The sequence below is a fragment of the Homarus americanus genome, unplaced genomic scaffold (genome assembly GCF_018991925.1).
Source record: "Homarus americanus isolate GMGI-L3 unplaced genomic scaffold, GMGI_Hamer_2.0 scaffold33409, whole genome shotgun sequence".
Lineage (NCBI taxonomy): Eukaryota > Metazoa > Arthropoda > Malacostraca > Decapoda > Nephropidae > Homarus > Homarus americanus.
The window spans coordinates 44,762-60,904 of record NW_024728765.1 but is presented as its reverse complement, the minus strand read 5'-3'; the positions used below and the strand labels follow the sequence as shown (position 1 = coordinate 60,904).

The 16,143-nt window shown below is 42.6% G+C and overlaps 1 protein-coding gene across 1 annotated transcript; it reads left to right on the top strand.

Annotated features, from left to right (window-relative positions):
• Positions 1 to 417: 417 nt before the first annotated feature.
• Positions 418 to 5,688, top strand: LOC121866220 (diphthine--ammonia ligase-like; the record flags this gene model as incomplete). The annotated part of the gene is given in 3 exon segments (XM_042365828.1): positions 418 to 583; positions 900 to 995; positions 3,029 to 5,688. Coding segments are annotated over 3 exon segments (513 nt in total), but the record flags the coding sequence as incomplete, so codon positions are not given.
• Positions 5,689 to 16,143: the final 10,455 nt, after the last annotated feature.

Sequence of the window (16,143 nt, the reverse complement as noted above, 5' to 3'; positions counted from 1 at the left end):
TTGATGTGTCTGTGTGGAGAGTGACTGTGTGCTTCTGATAATTTTACGTTAATTAATTTGGTCACAAAAGCAAAGTAGAGAGTCATTATGACATGAGTGTGCGGTGAATGGTGGTCGAGGCACTGTACTGTAGTGGGGAGTATTGGGACGTGAAGAAACTTTGTCCAGGACTCATCTAGAACACATTCATCCATCAATTGTGTTAAACCAGAAATGGATTGGGTTTTTTTTTTTTTAAATTCCTAACTGGTGAATAGCATAAAAACATTTTTTTTTTTTTTAATTCATGACAACTGAGTAATACATGTTCTCTCTAGGAGAGGAGCCTTAGTAAAGGGTAGCAAGTTGTGTGTATAATACATTGCACAAAAAAATTTAATATGAGAGACTTGTAGAGAATCATTATTTGTTTCCCAGGGTGTGTGTTTTGTGACCAGACTATCTGATATAGGCGTAGCACGGAGGATGATGGCGCGTCTCAGCGAGTCTCAAATCTCAACATATGTTGTGGTGAACGCCCTACCACGAGCTGCCCTGGTGGAATGGCAAACTTGGGCTTGTGTTGAAAATGATAAATTTGAATGTAAGTAAATTATTTTTCTGGACCCAGTAATTATTGTCTTTGTATTTACTACAACCATCGGCTATCTCTAAAATCAATTCACCTTCAAATGAGCCACCAGCATTTACATTGTTCACATAACTAACGTGTCCTACCGCTAATTAAATATACAGTAACTTGTGATATTAGGAAGGCGGTCATGTGCTGGGATCTCACAGGTTACAGTAATCATTTTGTCCCTTCTTAGAGGCTTGGCTTAAATTTGCCTTAGCTCTGTTGTGGTATGAACACCTTTATGTCAAGACTAACATCAATATCATTTTATATATTTTTTCAGATGAAGAGAAAGGCTACACCAGAGGAAATGTTAGTGTAAGGTTAAGACGCAGGTGGTACCATGACAACTCAGTGTGTGCCATCAACACAACAGCCAGTAAGTTCATAATACAGTAGTCTTCAGTAAACTGATTTAAGCATATGTAAATTATGTGGACAGGTAACATTCTTATTCTTGTGATCTAAGCTGTCCTCTGAAGGTTGTCACTCTTATATGTGAGTGATGTAAGGGAATTTAAAGTGATATAAATTCTGATTTTATATTTTAATGTAAAAGATATTGATGTTTTCTGGAATGTTCTTTATATCATTTATAAGTAATTTTACAGTGGAAAGCCTTGCATAATTTCTAGCTTCTGATAAAGCAGTAGATTAAATGGTCTCTGTTACTCAGGATAACACTAACTTAAGTGATATTTTTTTCTCATTAGTGGTTCTTGTATAGCCTGATGCCAATTCAGAACTACATAGAAATATACAGTCCCAAACTTGTGGAGTTTCCCCAGTAAAGCTCTGAAGGTCCCTCGCTTATATGTGACAATTTTCACTGAAAAAGAGATGTTTGTGGCCACAATTTTGTCCATAAAACATGGGAGTATAACATGTCATGATGCTGAACAGCTTATCTTTCCATAGTGAATATTACACTTCAATTGACAGTATCATAAACCAAGTTTGTAGTAACAACCCGCACATTCCAATCACCATCTGTACTGTGGAACAACATGTCTGTGTTACTTCTTTGCTACAGTACTTAGGTTAGACTAGGCTACATAGTTCCTTATTAAATTTGTACGAAAAGGTAAGAGTCGATAATTTGCTTTTTATGTCAGTTTATGAGTGTTAACATGTAAGAACTGAATGACAATGGACAGATGTGGCAGTTCCTGGGAGATGTCTTACATGATCACCCAGTCTATACAGCTTTAGTTCAGTCCATTGTTGTCTGAAGGACCAAGGGTCACCCCGAGGCTTCTAAGATATTTATTAGCGAGGTATAGTACAACATTCTAATTTAAATTGCTCCTGTTTATGTTGTTTTGGTAGAGCAGGGATTCTCAACCTTTATGAACTTATACAGGATGTCATTGGTATAAATCATGAAGGAACAGCAAAGGTTGGTTGTCAATACAACTTGTGAACAAGATGAATGACAGTTGGGGCAGAATAGAGTGCTGTAATTGGTTGCCTGAGGACACAAATAATTTTATTCAGAACACATTCATCTATCAATCATGTTAAATTGGAAACATCATGTTTTGTGAAAGGTATTCCCTAATTGATAAAGTGTAAAACCAGTTTAGTATTGTGTGTTAATTATGGATTACCTGTATCCCGTTAGGAATTGGGCCAGAGCTTCCTTCTGGTAAAACATTATGCTAACCTACACATCATGTAGCAGGCTTGAGAAGAGAGATATGACACACTCACTTACCCATCACCTCATTCAACACTCATCATCTTTGCATTTGTGCATCTTTAACTTTATTACACACATGCCATTTAAAATCACTTGTAAATTAATGCTTACATTATACTCATGATTATAAAGGATGACATTGAAAGGACAGCAAAGTTTAGTGAGTCATTATGACCTGCATGTGAAGTTGGTGGTGGTTAAAGCAAGACTAAGTGCACATGAAGGAACTTTGTCTAGAACACATTCAGAGCATGTTTGTCATGTTTTGTGAAAGGTCATCCATAATTGGTGAATAGTGTAAAAACAAATTTATGCTGTGTGTCATAACTGGGTAATATCTGCTGCTGTTTCTAATGTGGTAAGGTTTACCTTGTCATGAGGGATCTAATGAGCTGCCTCAACCATGGAGTTATTCACTATATCCTAATTCAGGGGTCACCAAACTACGGCCCGCGGGCCGAATCCGGCCTGCGACGTCAGTTCATCAGGCCCGCTGTGGTAGCTCCGCCTACGCTCTGACGTTACCATGGTTTCCATGGCTTTCGTTCTGGCTTGCAAGTATTGAACAGAATGATTATGCAGCCCGCGCTCGTCATTCTTTCAGTTATCCGGCCCACTGTGAAAAAAGTTTGGTGACCCCTGTCCTAATTCATAAGATGAGATTTTGAGATTTGCTCCCTCATTTTAATGACTTTTAATTCTCTTTACAGGTTGCATTTCACCAAAGGACTTGAATTGTGAGATGCTGCAGGAAGTTATCCAATATACAGTTACAAAAGCTGATACTACAATGCCCTTTGGAATCACAATCTATTATTGTAATGGGGTCTTGTCTCAAACTCTACTGAAACAAGCTATAGCACAGTCAGTGCCTCAGGCACTAGCTACAGTATCATTAGTGCCAGTGTTGGCTGTGGAGGAAAATCATACTCTTCTGGCTGTAACTGCTACACGCTATTGATTATATCCATTGTTAGGCAGTTACCTGTGGTGCATTCAGTCACAAATTTGGATTTTATAACTAAAGTATGCATAGAAAAGTATATCGTAGGTCATTTTGTTTAATGCGTCAACTATTTTGGAAATATTGTAATGTAACATTTTTTACACTACTGTGCAACATAACCTAATTTTTCTGGTTAATTACCCTTCAGCAGTTGGTACTCATAATTCAGAGTGAGTTAAGAGGGGATCCTTCAGTCCTTAGATAGAGCCCCCAGTGTCAGCATGTGTTAATCTGTTAATACTAAGAGTAAACCGTTACCCTTCCCTGTCCCATGTATCAGCAACTGTAAATCAGGGGAACATGTTACAGCAATTGTCCCCGAGTGCTATAGGTCTGGTTAAAGCATTGACTGCCCAATTCGGTATTCCCTTCTATGAATTAACGTGCAAATCTGAACAAACCTGTGCCGAGACAACAGATCACAGTTCACAATGATCAACTCCTCAAAGGCTAAGTATCTGACAACTTTCAGTATACTCAGGGATGTTTCAACTGTTTCTGTGGGTCTGTGTTTTAACATAAACTCTCGTCTTCATTTATTGGCTCATAAGGCTTGTGTCCGTTCTTACCTCTCTTTGTGAATCTCTGCAGGTGTGTCAGTATTGGTCGTCTTCATCACGAGAGTTTGACGGCCATTTTTTGCACAAACACTGTACCTCAGTCCAGAGTTTGGGGATTTATTTTTTCCTCTGGATTTCTTGAGGGAATTTGAGGTCCTCTAGTATTTAGTGTGTCTAAACTGCTCAACTTTCATAAGTATTCATACTGTAGACCTTTCACATTCCTGGGTGATATTATGGTCCTGGTCTTGACATTTAATACTGTACTGTATATCCACTTTAGTTCAGCATTTTCAGCTAATTCCGGGTCATTAAAACCTACGAAGATGAGAATGGTGTCCTTCCTGTTCAAGATCCTTTATTTCAGAGTAAGATTAACTGAGATCGTAACAAAATTGTCTGAACTAGTGCTGGGGTTATTTTATAGTAGGAGATCCAAAAAGTCAGAATTTTTTAGGAGTAAGTTTACAGAACTAGGTAGAGGAGGATATCAGAACTTCCTTTGAAGAAAGTTAGCTATTTGTAAATTATGGTGTTAGTGTGACTTGGGGGAAGATAGTTGGTTTGTTTTACCTGCAATACTAGGTGTTCTTTTTTAGGAGACTTGATAGAGTTTAGGCTTCACCAAGTTGTGAAAGCTGGGGATTTAATTATATCTTCTTTGTGGAAGTTTAGTTTTGTATTGAACTGGTGGAGAAGTAAAGTGTGGTGGTTTCAGTGTGGTTGAGCAGTACAGTACTCATTTCACCTGGCTAGGGGGGTCTTACTCCTCAAAGTAATGTTGATGAGAGGTGTTACCTTCCTGGTTTCCAAAACCTCAAATTGTGTTGATGAGTTTCTGATCCTTCTAGTCTTCCCTTTTCATGAGTTAACAAGATCATAACATGTTCTTTACTGGGATTCTCTAGATCTCTTACTGTCAAATAATTAGGGATATCTTGACTACTTTTGTGTTGCAGCAATTAAACAAGTTTCCAAGCTTTTAAACATTATGCAGATCCATTACTTTAAGGAAGAGGTATGGCACTCTTAGTGGGTGAACATTGACAAGGCCCTCCTGAGATTTGTTCTTGAGGAGAGCGGGTTGGCCCTTGGGGGTAGTGGTTGGTAACCACACTACCAATGACTGAGTCGACTTTTACTTCAGGAAGACATATTTGGGAAGTTTTGACAACTGAATGAATGTGGAAGAACTAATGGTCATAAGTTTGTGTTTTCTGATAGAAAACTTAAATGGACTCCACCTAGTTGGTCAAAGTCTTAAAGAATTGTGACAATGGATTACCATTTGTAATTGTCTCTCATTCTAGAGATGGCTGTTTTACGCTCTTGGTCTCGTACATTGAACTGACTGTGAATGGGCAAATGGCTTAAGGAGTACTGTACTGTATATGGATTCCCAGTTGGGGAGTATGTAGCTCTAGTGCCAACCCCTCTAACCTCTTGATGTGTAGGATCCATGGTGGTTGGTGTGATGTGTCCACTTTAATCCTAACTACCTGTCTAGTGTATGGGATTCAGGTTGACATAATTTGGTCTCTTCCCCTTCTTCTTTTTTTCAATTTTAACTCACTAGTCAGTAGGAAACAACTTCCTACTCTTCATAAATTTGCTTTCAGGGTGGACATATTTTATTTTGTTTTGTGAAGTAATAGATCACAAGATTTTTAGTTGTCTGGAATCCTCTTGGGTTCTTCACTGTTCATCTGTCTCTAACAGGCTCACAGGAAGTAATATAATATTAGAGCGGTAAAACACTGAAGCAGAACTACTGTATATATGATGTGATTAAAGGGTCACTCAAGTATGAATATAATTGCTGATATCTACTTTATGGTAATAATATTAAGTGAAGAAATAAATAATCAAATGTCTATAAGATATATATTCATATAAACTGTATTAGATGAAAAATTTTGATTCTTATTCCTGGAAAACTAAATACTATACTGTATACAATAGACAGTATTTTATACCAGTATTTTATGCACTTTGATTATACCGTCCACAGGCAGTGTAGTAAACATGCCAAGAAAATATTTCCCCATATATGTAGGATATCATACTTAAGATAATTATGGCAACAAGTCAGGTTTTCATTGGAAAATGGTTTTAGGAAACAATGTTATTTCTCGGCAGCTGCTTCTTGTTTTGAAAGCAGTTCACTTCTTACAAAACTCTGTACAAAATTAGATGACCAACACACTTGCCACATACAGGTCTGGTCTTTAGTAATTCTTTCTTTTATGTTTTGCTCGTAGGGTGAGTACATAGGTTACTTGTAAAGGGAATCTCGTGAATCATCTCAGGCAGGACATAGACCACTTTTGGTTTGGGCTGTAGAGTCTAGGGTAACACACTACACCTGTTCAGTAAGAGTTACAGACTCATCCTGGTGTATACAACAGATCAGTTCTCATGGGGGGGGGGGGCGTTTGGTTCACCCACCTGGAACTGTTGTAGCACTTCCTCTTCTCTCACTCTATGTTTTAGCTGTGTCTCTCTCATGTGAAAGTCACCTGGCTGGAGGAAGATTAGATCATTAACCGAAAATAGACAATTGATCTTGAAATCCCTTTTTCTAGTGGTGCCTGAAGCCAAGTGGTTCAGATAACTTCCACCTCCCTGGCTTTATACTTATTCACCAGGAACTTAATGTATGGTATGTTATCTCAACCCATGTTCATTCATATTTGTGGATGGATTCATAGAGGGTTTGGGGCGATTATTATGGCACCTGGGGGCTGAATTAAGTAGTCTTGGCTATACCTAGACTGACAGCTCTTAGGAACAACAATATTGGCATAATTTTTAGGTCTACAATACAGGTGCTCCTCTACTTACGAACGAGTTACGTTCCTGAGGCTTGTTTGTAAGTCCAACTTTACTCTTTTAGATACCAAACATATTGTAAAAAATGAAAAGTTTATGGATATTTAGTACAGCTATACCCTTTAATACAGCCTTAAAACCTGGCTCACTCTTAGGTAATGCTTGTTCTATCTGGAATTTTCTTCAAAATAATCCAGTCTCATCCACATTAAACACCTGTTCTGGCAGGTAATCCCCCCTCAGTGATGATGTTTGTATCTCTGAAAATTTGTATGTTGAACATTCTTGAGTAGAGGAGCACCTGTACAGATAATTCAGAAAGGTAAGCCGTGTATACTTAGGATTAACATATTAGCTCAAGATGAGTTTGAGCCCTGTCTGAAAATTGAAGGACCCTCTCTTAAGTTACCCTATTACAAGACCTGCCTGGCTCTGTATTACAAGACCTGTCTGGCTTTGGGTTCAGCCAGAATAAAATATTTCATGAGCAAACCTCAATTTTGTTGTATGGCCATAAATATGGAATTTGTGATGGTAAACTGAAAATTTTTATTGCTAACTAATGTACTGTAAGATGGTTGTAAGGTTATGTACATCAAGCTGCTAAATCATTGGTTGTATTAATGATGTGAGACAACCTTCCCTGGTGTATGGCTAATACAGTAATGTGGAATAGGGAAAACGATGAAATTCTAGTTTTTTATGAAGTTAGATAGGGTGCTTTACTTTGAGATACAATTCATAATTACCAAGCTTAATTATGGAATTCAAGCTAGTCTTAGTTTTTATAAATAAAAACATGATCTTAAGTAAAAAAATTACATTTCTGATACCCAGAATTACATGTTTTATAGTGTTTATTCCCTTAGCAGCGAGGTGCTCAACAGCATCTCCGACTAATATAGTATATAGGAATCCTCTCATTAAGTCAAAGGTGATGGCCTCATAATTCATGTAGGAGCGTTGGTGTTCTTCCACTAAAAATTTTTCAGGGAGTACAGTACTGTAAATGATATTAATTATGTACCCTAGATATTCAATCAATTCATTAGAAAACTTTTAGTTAAGATGAATGAAATACCTTTATATAATGTATGTCATTTTAGAGTAGCCCAGGAACACGCATGTCCTTAGGCTTTCCATGATTTTTCTAGTTAACTCACAGATTATTGTTGCTTGTGGTAATGTGAACATCTCTCACGCTCCCATGACTACCATCACCCAGAATGAGTGAATTAAAGATCATCATATTCTGTAAGACGGGAGAGAGTGATGAATTGTGACACCATGCAATTCCTTCTTCTTACACTTCAGTTGTTGTTGTATACCAGGTTCACAATAACAACTTCACCTCCGCTGCCTACCTTCCCCCTCAGGAAAGACTTGTTATTCGGACTCCTCATCCATCCAGAATGAGAAAAGTGGATACGTCAGATAGTCACAAATATATGGAACGAACACATGAAGAACCTCCCCTCAGAGTATCCACCTAAAGAATACCCCCCCTGCACTCCCACTCCACCTGAAGAATCTCCACCCCAACCCACTCCACCTGAAGAATCTCCTCCCCAACCCACTCCACCTGAAGAATCTCCTCCCCAACCCACTCCACCTAAAGAATACCCCCCTGCACTCCCACTCCACCTGAAGAATCTCCATTCAATCAATTCATTAGAAAACTTTTAGTTAAGATGAATGAAATACCTTTATATAATGTATGTCATTTTAGAGTAGCCCAGGAACACGCATGTCCTTAGGCTTTCCATGATTTTTCTAGTTAACTCACAGATTATTGTTGCTTGTGGTAATGTGAACATCTCTCACGCTCCCATGACTACCATCACCCAGAATGAGTGAATTAAAGATCATCATATTCTGTAAGACGGGAGAGAGTGATGAATTGTGACACCATGCAATTCCTTCTTCTTACACTTCAGTTGTTGTTGTATACCAGGTTCACAATAACAACTTCACCTCCGCTGCCTACCTTCCCCCTCAGGAAAGACTTGTTATTCGGACTCCTCATCCATCCAGAATGAGAAAAGTGGATACGTCAGATAGTCACAAATATATGGAACGAACACATGAAGAACCTCCCCTCAGAGTATCCACCTAAAGAATACCCCCCCTGCACTCCCACTCCACCTGAAGAATCTCCACCCCAACCCACTCCACCTGAAGAATCTCCTCCCCAACCCACTCCACCTGAAGAATCTCCTCCCCAACCCACTCCACCCAACCCACTCCACCTGAAGAATCTCCCAACCCACCCACCTGAAGAATCTCTCAACCCACCCACCAAAGAATACCTGCACTCCCCCACCTGAAGAATCCACCCCAACCCACTCCACCAAAGAACCTCCCCAACCCACTCCACCTGAAGAATCTCCACCCCAACCCACTCCACCTGAAGAATCTCCTCCCAACCCACTCCACCTGAATCTCCTCCACCTGAAGAACCCAATCTCACCTGAAGAATCTCCACCTCTCCTCCCAACCCACCTCAACTGAAGATTCTCCCCAACCCACCCAACTGAAGAATCACCTCCCAACCCACTCCAACTGAAGAATCTCTCCCCAACCCACTCCACCTGAAGAATCTCCACCCCACCCACTCCACCCTCACTCCACCTGAAGAATCCTCCCCAACCCACTCCACCTGAAGATTCTCCCCAACCCACTCCAACCGAAGAACTCCTGCCTCCCAACCCACTCCAACTGAAGAATCTCCTCCCCAACCCTCCACCTGAAGAATCTCCTACCCTCCACCTGAAGAACAACCCACTCCACCTGAAGAATCTCCTCTCTCCACCAACCCAACCCACTCCACCTGAAGAAATTCTCTGAAGAGTCTCTCCCAACCCACTCCACCTGAAGAATCTCCTCCCAACCCACTCCACCTGAAGAATCTCCCCAACCCACTCCACCTGAAGAATCTCCTCCCAACCCACTCCACCTGAAGAATCTCCCCAACCCATTCCACCGAAGAATATCCTCCCCAACCCACTCCTAACCTGAAGAATCTCCTCCCCAACCCACTCCACCTGAAGAACCCCACCACAACCCACTCCACCTGAAGAATCTCCCCAACCCACTCCAACTGAAGAATCTCCTCCCCAACCCACTCCACCTGAAGAACCCAACCCCAACCTGAAGAACCCTCCCCAACCCACTCCAACTGAAGAATCTCCTCCCCAACCCACTCCACCTGAAGAATCTCCTCCCAACCCACTCCAACCTGAAGAATCTCCCCAACCCAATCCAACTGAAGAATCTCCCCAACCCACTCCACCTGGAAGAATCTTCTCCCCAACCCACTCCAACTGAAGAATTTCCCCAACCACCCACAGAAGAATCTCCCCAACCCACTCCACCTGAAGAATCTCCCCACCCACCCCTGAAGAACCCCAACCCACTCCACCTGAAGAATCTCCTCCCCAACCCACCAACTGAAGAATTTCCAACCCACTCACCTGAAGAATCTCCCAACCCACTCCAACTGAAGAATCTCCTCTCTACCCACTCCACCTGAAGACTTCCCCAACCCACTCCACCTGAAGAATCTCCTCCCCAACTCCACTCCAATTGAAGTCCCAACCCACACCAATCTCCAACCCCACTCCACCTGAAGAACTCTCCCCAACCCACACCAACTGAAGAATTCCTCCCCAACCCACTCCACCTGGAAGAATCTCCTCCCCAACCCACCCACCGAAGAATCTCCCAACCCACTCCACCAGAAGAATCTCCTCCCCAACCCATTCCACCTGAAGAATCTCCTCTGAAGATCTCCCTGAAGAACCCACTCCAACCTGAAGATCTCTCCCAACCCACTCCACCTGGAAGAATCTACTCCACCTGAAGAATCTCCACCTCCCAACCCACTCCACCAATCTCCCCAACCCACTGAAGAATCTCCCAACCCACTCCACCTGAAGAATCTCCACCCAACCCACACCCACCTGAAGATTCTAACTCCACCTGAAGAATCTCCACCCCAACCCACTCCACCTGAAGAATCTCCTCCCCAACCCACTCCACCGAAGAATCTCCAACCCACTCCACCTGAAGAATCCTCAACCCACTCCACCTGAAGAACCTCCCCAACCCACTCCACCTGAAGAATCTCCTCCCCAACCCACTCCACCTGAAGATCTCCCCAACCCACTCCAACTAAAGAATTCCTCCCCAACCCACTCCACTTGAAGAATCTCCTCTGCAACCCACTCCACCTGAAGAATCTCTCCCAACCCACTCCAACTGAAGAATCTCCTCCCCAACCCACTCCAACTGAAGAATCTCTCCCCAACCCACTCCACCTGAAGAATCTCCTCCCCAACCCACTCCACCTGAAGAATCTCTCCCAACCCACTCCACCTGAAGAATCTCCTACCCTCCACCCTCCCCAACCCACCCAACTGAAGAATCTCCTCCCCAACCCACTCCACCTGAAGAATCCCCAACCCCTCCACCTGAAGAATCTCCTCCCCAACCCACTCCACCTGAAGAATCTCTCCCCAACCCACTCCAACTGAAGAACCAACCCACCTGAAGTTCCCCAACCCACCCTCTCCACCTGAAGAATCTCCCCAACCCCCACCTGAAGAATCTCCCCAACCCACTCCACCTGAAGAACCCAACCCACTCCTGAAGAATCTCCTCCCCAACCCACCCACTGGAAGAATCTCTCCCAACCCACTCCACCTGAAGAATCTCCCCCCACCCATTCCAAAATGAAGAATCTCCCCAACCCACTCCACCTGAAGAATCTCTCCCCAACCCACTAAACTGAAGAATCTCCCACCCAACCCACTCCACCTGAAGAATCTCCCAAACTCCACTCTAAGAATTCTCCCCAACCCACTCCACCTGAAGATTCTCCCCAACCCACTCCACCTGAAGAATGGAAGAATCTCCACCCACCCAATCCACCTGAAGAATCTCCACCCCAACCCACTCCACCTGAAGAATCTCCAACCCACTCCACCTGAAGAATCTCCTCCCACCCCACCAACACTCCCAACCCACTCCACCTGAAGAATCTCTCCCTCAACCCAACCCACCTGAAGAATCCCCTCCCCAACCCACCTGAAGAATCTCTCCGAAGAATTCTCCCCAACCCACTCACCTGAATCTCTCAACAACCCACTCCAATCGAAGAATCTCCAACCCACTCCACCTGAAGAATCTCCCAACCCACCTAACTGAAGAATCTCCCCAACCCACTCCGAAGAATCCAACCCACTCCACCTGAAGAAGACCCCTTCTCTCAACCCACTCCACCTGAAGAATCTCCTCCCCAACCCATCAACCCCAATCTACTCCAACCTGAAGAATCTCCCAACCCACCCACCTGAAGAATCTCCAACCCATTCCACCTGAAGAATCTCCCCAACCCACTCCACCTGAAGAATCCTCCCCAACCCACTCCAACAAAGATTCTCCAACCCTCCAAGAAGAATCTCCTCCCCAACCCACTCCAACTGAAGAATCTCCCCCACCCACTCCACCTGAAAAATCTACACCCCAACCCACTCACCTGAGGATTTTCCTCCCCCCACCCACTCCACCTGAAGAATCCCCCCACCATGCTGCCTGTGGGGTAAGATTCTTCAGTCGATCCAAATGTATATACAGTACAGTACAGTGATATTATTTACCAACGACACTGTTGGTAAGAGAATAATTATGGAAAGCAAAATATCTATAGTAAATGAGGATAATGGTAACAACTCATCCTGTACCTGTCCTCCACAAGTGATGGCCACCAAGGTAGATGAGAAGAAGTCATGTCTGATTCTGTATAATGAACTTTCTTACATAGAATAGTTGACAAAGAATAGTAGTGATACCGACTTTTAAGAGAGAGAAGAAACAGTAAGAAAAAATAAACAATGGTAATAAAAAGAAGCTATAAGAAGAAAAGGGAAGAGAAGCAGGAAGAAAAATAAATACTGTACAGCAGTAAGAAAAAGAAGAAAAATTCTGTCCATATTGTGTGCAAACTCCAGTTACCAATCTGCAGTGTTGTATTTGCTACCTCCTGGTAATAGAGTGGCCTCCAGCCTTCCCCAATAGCCACACCTTCGCTGCCATTTTATTACCTTAATATTAAATATCCTAATACAAGAGTAGCTATCCTGTCTCTGTTGAATTAGTTGAGCCGCAGATCTATGCAGCATTCAGTGACTGTAGCCTCATAGTCAATATCTGCAGCTGTTGTCGGCATTGGGGCAGAAGCTCTCGTTCCCCTGAGGCAGAGCAAAGCCGACCGAAGGAGAGAGAAAGACAGTTGACATCTCATCCAGGCTGTAACATAACTTCTGGGCTGCTGCTTCTGTTCAGAGATCACCTCCGTGAGTCTGGCCTAGAAACAACATCTTGCACTTGGTCCCATCCCACCAGAGGTTGTGAAGCTGCCTTGATCAACGTTTTGAATTCTCTTCCCATATGCCCTTATCTTGTCATTCTCGTTCCTCCTGTGTGCAGCATCGAGAGCTAGGTTACGGTGACATGCGGCCATGGGATTAAAAATCCTGATGTCGAAGAAAGCTCGCTGTCCCCGCGTCCAGAACCCTCGAGCACTGACGTCAACACGGGCTTCGTTAGCCATGTTTGAAGTTCTATGTTGGAAGATCTGACCTTCCAAAGGAAGGAGGGTCGGTTCTACCATGACATCCCGGCAGATTTCCTTCAGCATATTTTTTGTGAGATCCCTTACTTCGTCATGCCTCATGCATATGAAGCCCCCTCTTCTTGCACACCATGGCGTGATCGACGTCATAGGAGGAGCCACACACGCATTGGGAGGGCAAACCTTCTACTGGCCGACCGTACCTTAGAGCGTTGGCATCTGTAAATTCTTGTTTAATGAGACTGAAACCATTTGCCCTTATCGGTAACGTAGTTAACCAGTTCGAGGCGCCCACCTCCTGCGCTATAGTTACTTTTTTTCAAATTCTCTGGTACCTGCAGCAATAGTTGCTGCAGCTTGTCACTTTGGCCGTGCTGTCGTTCTATCGTAATAGACCTTCGGATCTTGTTTACTTCACTGGTATCCACCTCCCCTGTTGCGTTCTCAGCTATTATGTGGTTTGTGAGGGCTACCGTGAGCTTTACTGAGTTTTGATGCTCAGCGGCAGCAATCTCCTCTGGATTGGTTAGTCCCATTCCTCCCAGTCTTGGTGGTAGTGCAAGGAGTGATCTTTCTGCTGGGGTTAGGTGAGGGTGTTTCACTAATTTGGGAATGAAATTGACGCTGATAGCTTCGTCAAGCGGGTGGAGGAGGGGTCCAATATCAGGGACAGTACGCATCAGGTAGTTCCAACGATGCTTGACTCCATGGGTGAATGCTGCAAAAGCAGCATGTAGCTCTGTGTTAGCAATCTGAGACAGCTTGGATTTCCCTAACCCACTCATTCACCTTTCCCACTACGTACTCCGTCTTGAGGTCTGTCTCGCCGATTACTGCGCCTAGGTGTCCTTGGCCATCCTGGTAATAGTGGCACTACAGTCACAGCTATTCCTTTGGAAAGTAGCACAAGACCACTACCATCACTTGTACAGTATATCTACTTTTGAAAAGCATTCACAATTTGAATAATTTTTCCCAAATAGGCAATATGTACAGGTATGTGTAATTTGTTCAAGTATTAGAAATTAGCATCAATCTAGAGTCACCTGCACTTATACTGTACCTGGTATAGTGGCTGATGTGTTTGGCAAGTTGTGGCATCTCTGTGGAAAGCGTTTCTTATCATCCTTAGTCTGGCTACTATTGTGAGGTTCCTTAGGGCCACTCCTGGAGTTTTAATACAATGTAAATACAGTAAAACCTCGATTAACCGACTTTCGGATTAACCGTCAATCCCGAACTAAAAAAATATAAAAAAAAAATTCTTTTTTTAAGCAGGGATTAGCCCACCCGGGCGCAGGTCACTGACCCACATCGGGGCCTGGGGGGCGATAATGTAATAATAATGATGATGATGATGATGATGATGATGATGATAATAATAATAATAATAATAATAAAAAAGAACCATAAATAAATGCAAAAATTAAAAGAAAAAATCAAGAGAGAGAGAATATGTGTATGTTGTGTTGTCAATAGTAAGAGAAGCTATTGAGACCCTGCAATTGTGTGTAAATGAGGTAGAAAGTCAGATGAGCAACCTGGGACTTGGTCAAAATTTTTGTGATGACATGTTCTTTGACTTTTCCATTTTTCATTCATGGTTTCTGTGCTGGTTCATATTTATTTACTAAAGTGGTTAATGTTTTAAAGCAAATTCTATTGAAATATGAATGACAAATGAACAAAAATGAATAGAGAGAATTAAATGAGGTAGGTTAGGGAAAGGTACTTTGAAAATGTATGTTTTGTTTCCGTAGACTTTATGTACTATTATCCGTCGGCCCCTTCCCCCCATGTGTGGTCGGTTAATCGAGGTTTTACTGGGGGGTAAACACAAAGTTACCACATCTCTCAATATGTTTCAGCTGCTTACAGTTAATGAGAACTTTAGTGAAGAAAAAGCTCCATTATTCACCACACACTGCATGCAGTCATGAAAAAATTCTGATCTATGCTAAGATACTCCTTCGAATTCCATACCCTTTTATTTGTATATTCAGCCATTCATGAGGTGTGCTGTTGAAAGCCTTAGCAAACTGGAGATATATGTAACCATTATTGCCCCAGGGTCTGTGTTCAAACATCCAGCACTTTAAATAATTTCATCAAGCAAAGCATAGGTTTATGTTGATATTTATTTACAAGGGTGTTCCTTGTTCTTCCATCATGGTAGCTTGTATGATGCTCTCTAGTGCAGTACTGCAGTTTACACACTGTGCTGGTCAAGCTCACTGGCCTGTAATTGTTTGTGCAGTGGTGATCACCCTGTTTGAATATAGCACTCACATATGCCATTTTCCAGTCACTGGGGACCTTTTGTTTGTCCATGCATCTGCAGACCCAGAATTTAAGGAGCTCTGCAAGCTCATTTCACAACACTCTCAACTGGGATGCACTCTATAATGACCAGGGTTCTTACATACCCTAACCTTTGACAATGTCTGTTAGTGCTTTGTCAAGCCATTTTTCCTCAGATGCAAGGAGATGCACACATCCTCTCTTGTAAATACTGGGGAAAATAATATACAGTGGTCCCTCGGTTAACGAGCACAATCCGTTCTAGAAGGTTGCTCGTTAACCGAAAAACTCATTAACCGAAACCATTGTTTCAATGGGTTTTTGGGTAATTGGTTCCAGCTCACCGAAAATTGCCTAAATTCAACAAAAAAGGTAGAAAAGTACACTTACTTTGAGGTGTGTATGTAGAAGGCTCCTGGATGATGATGATGAGAATTAGAATGGGGGTGGAGAAGGGAGAAGAGAAGGCATTGGGGCGGAAGAGAAGTCGCC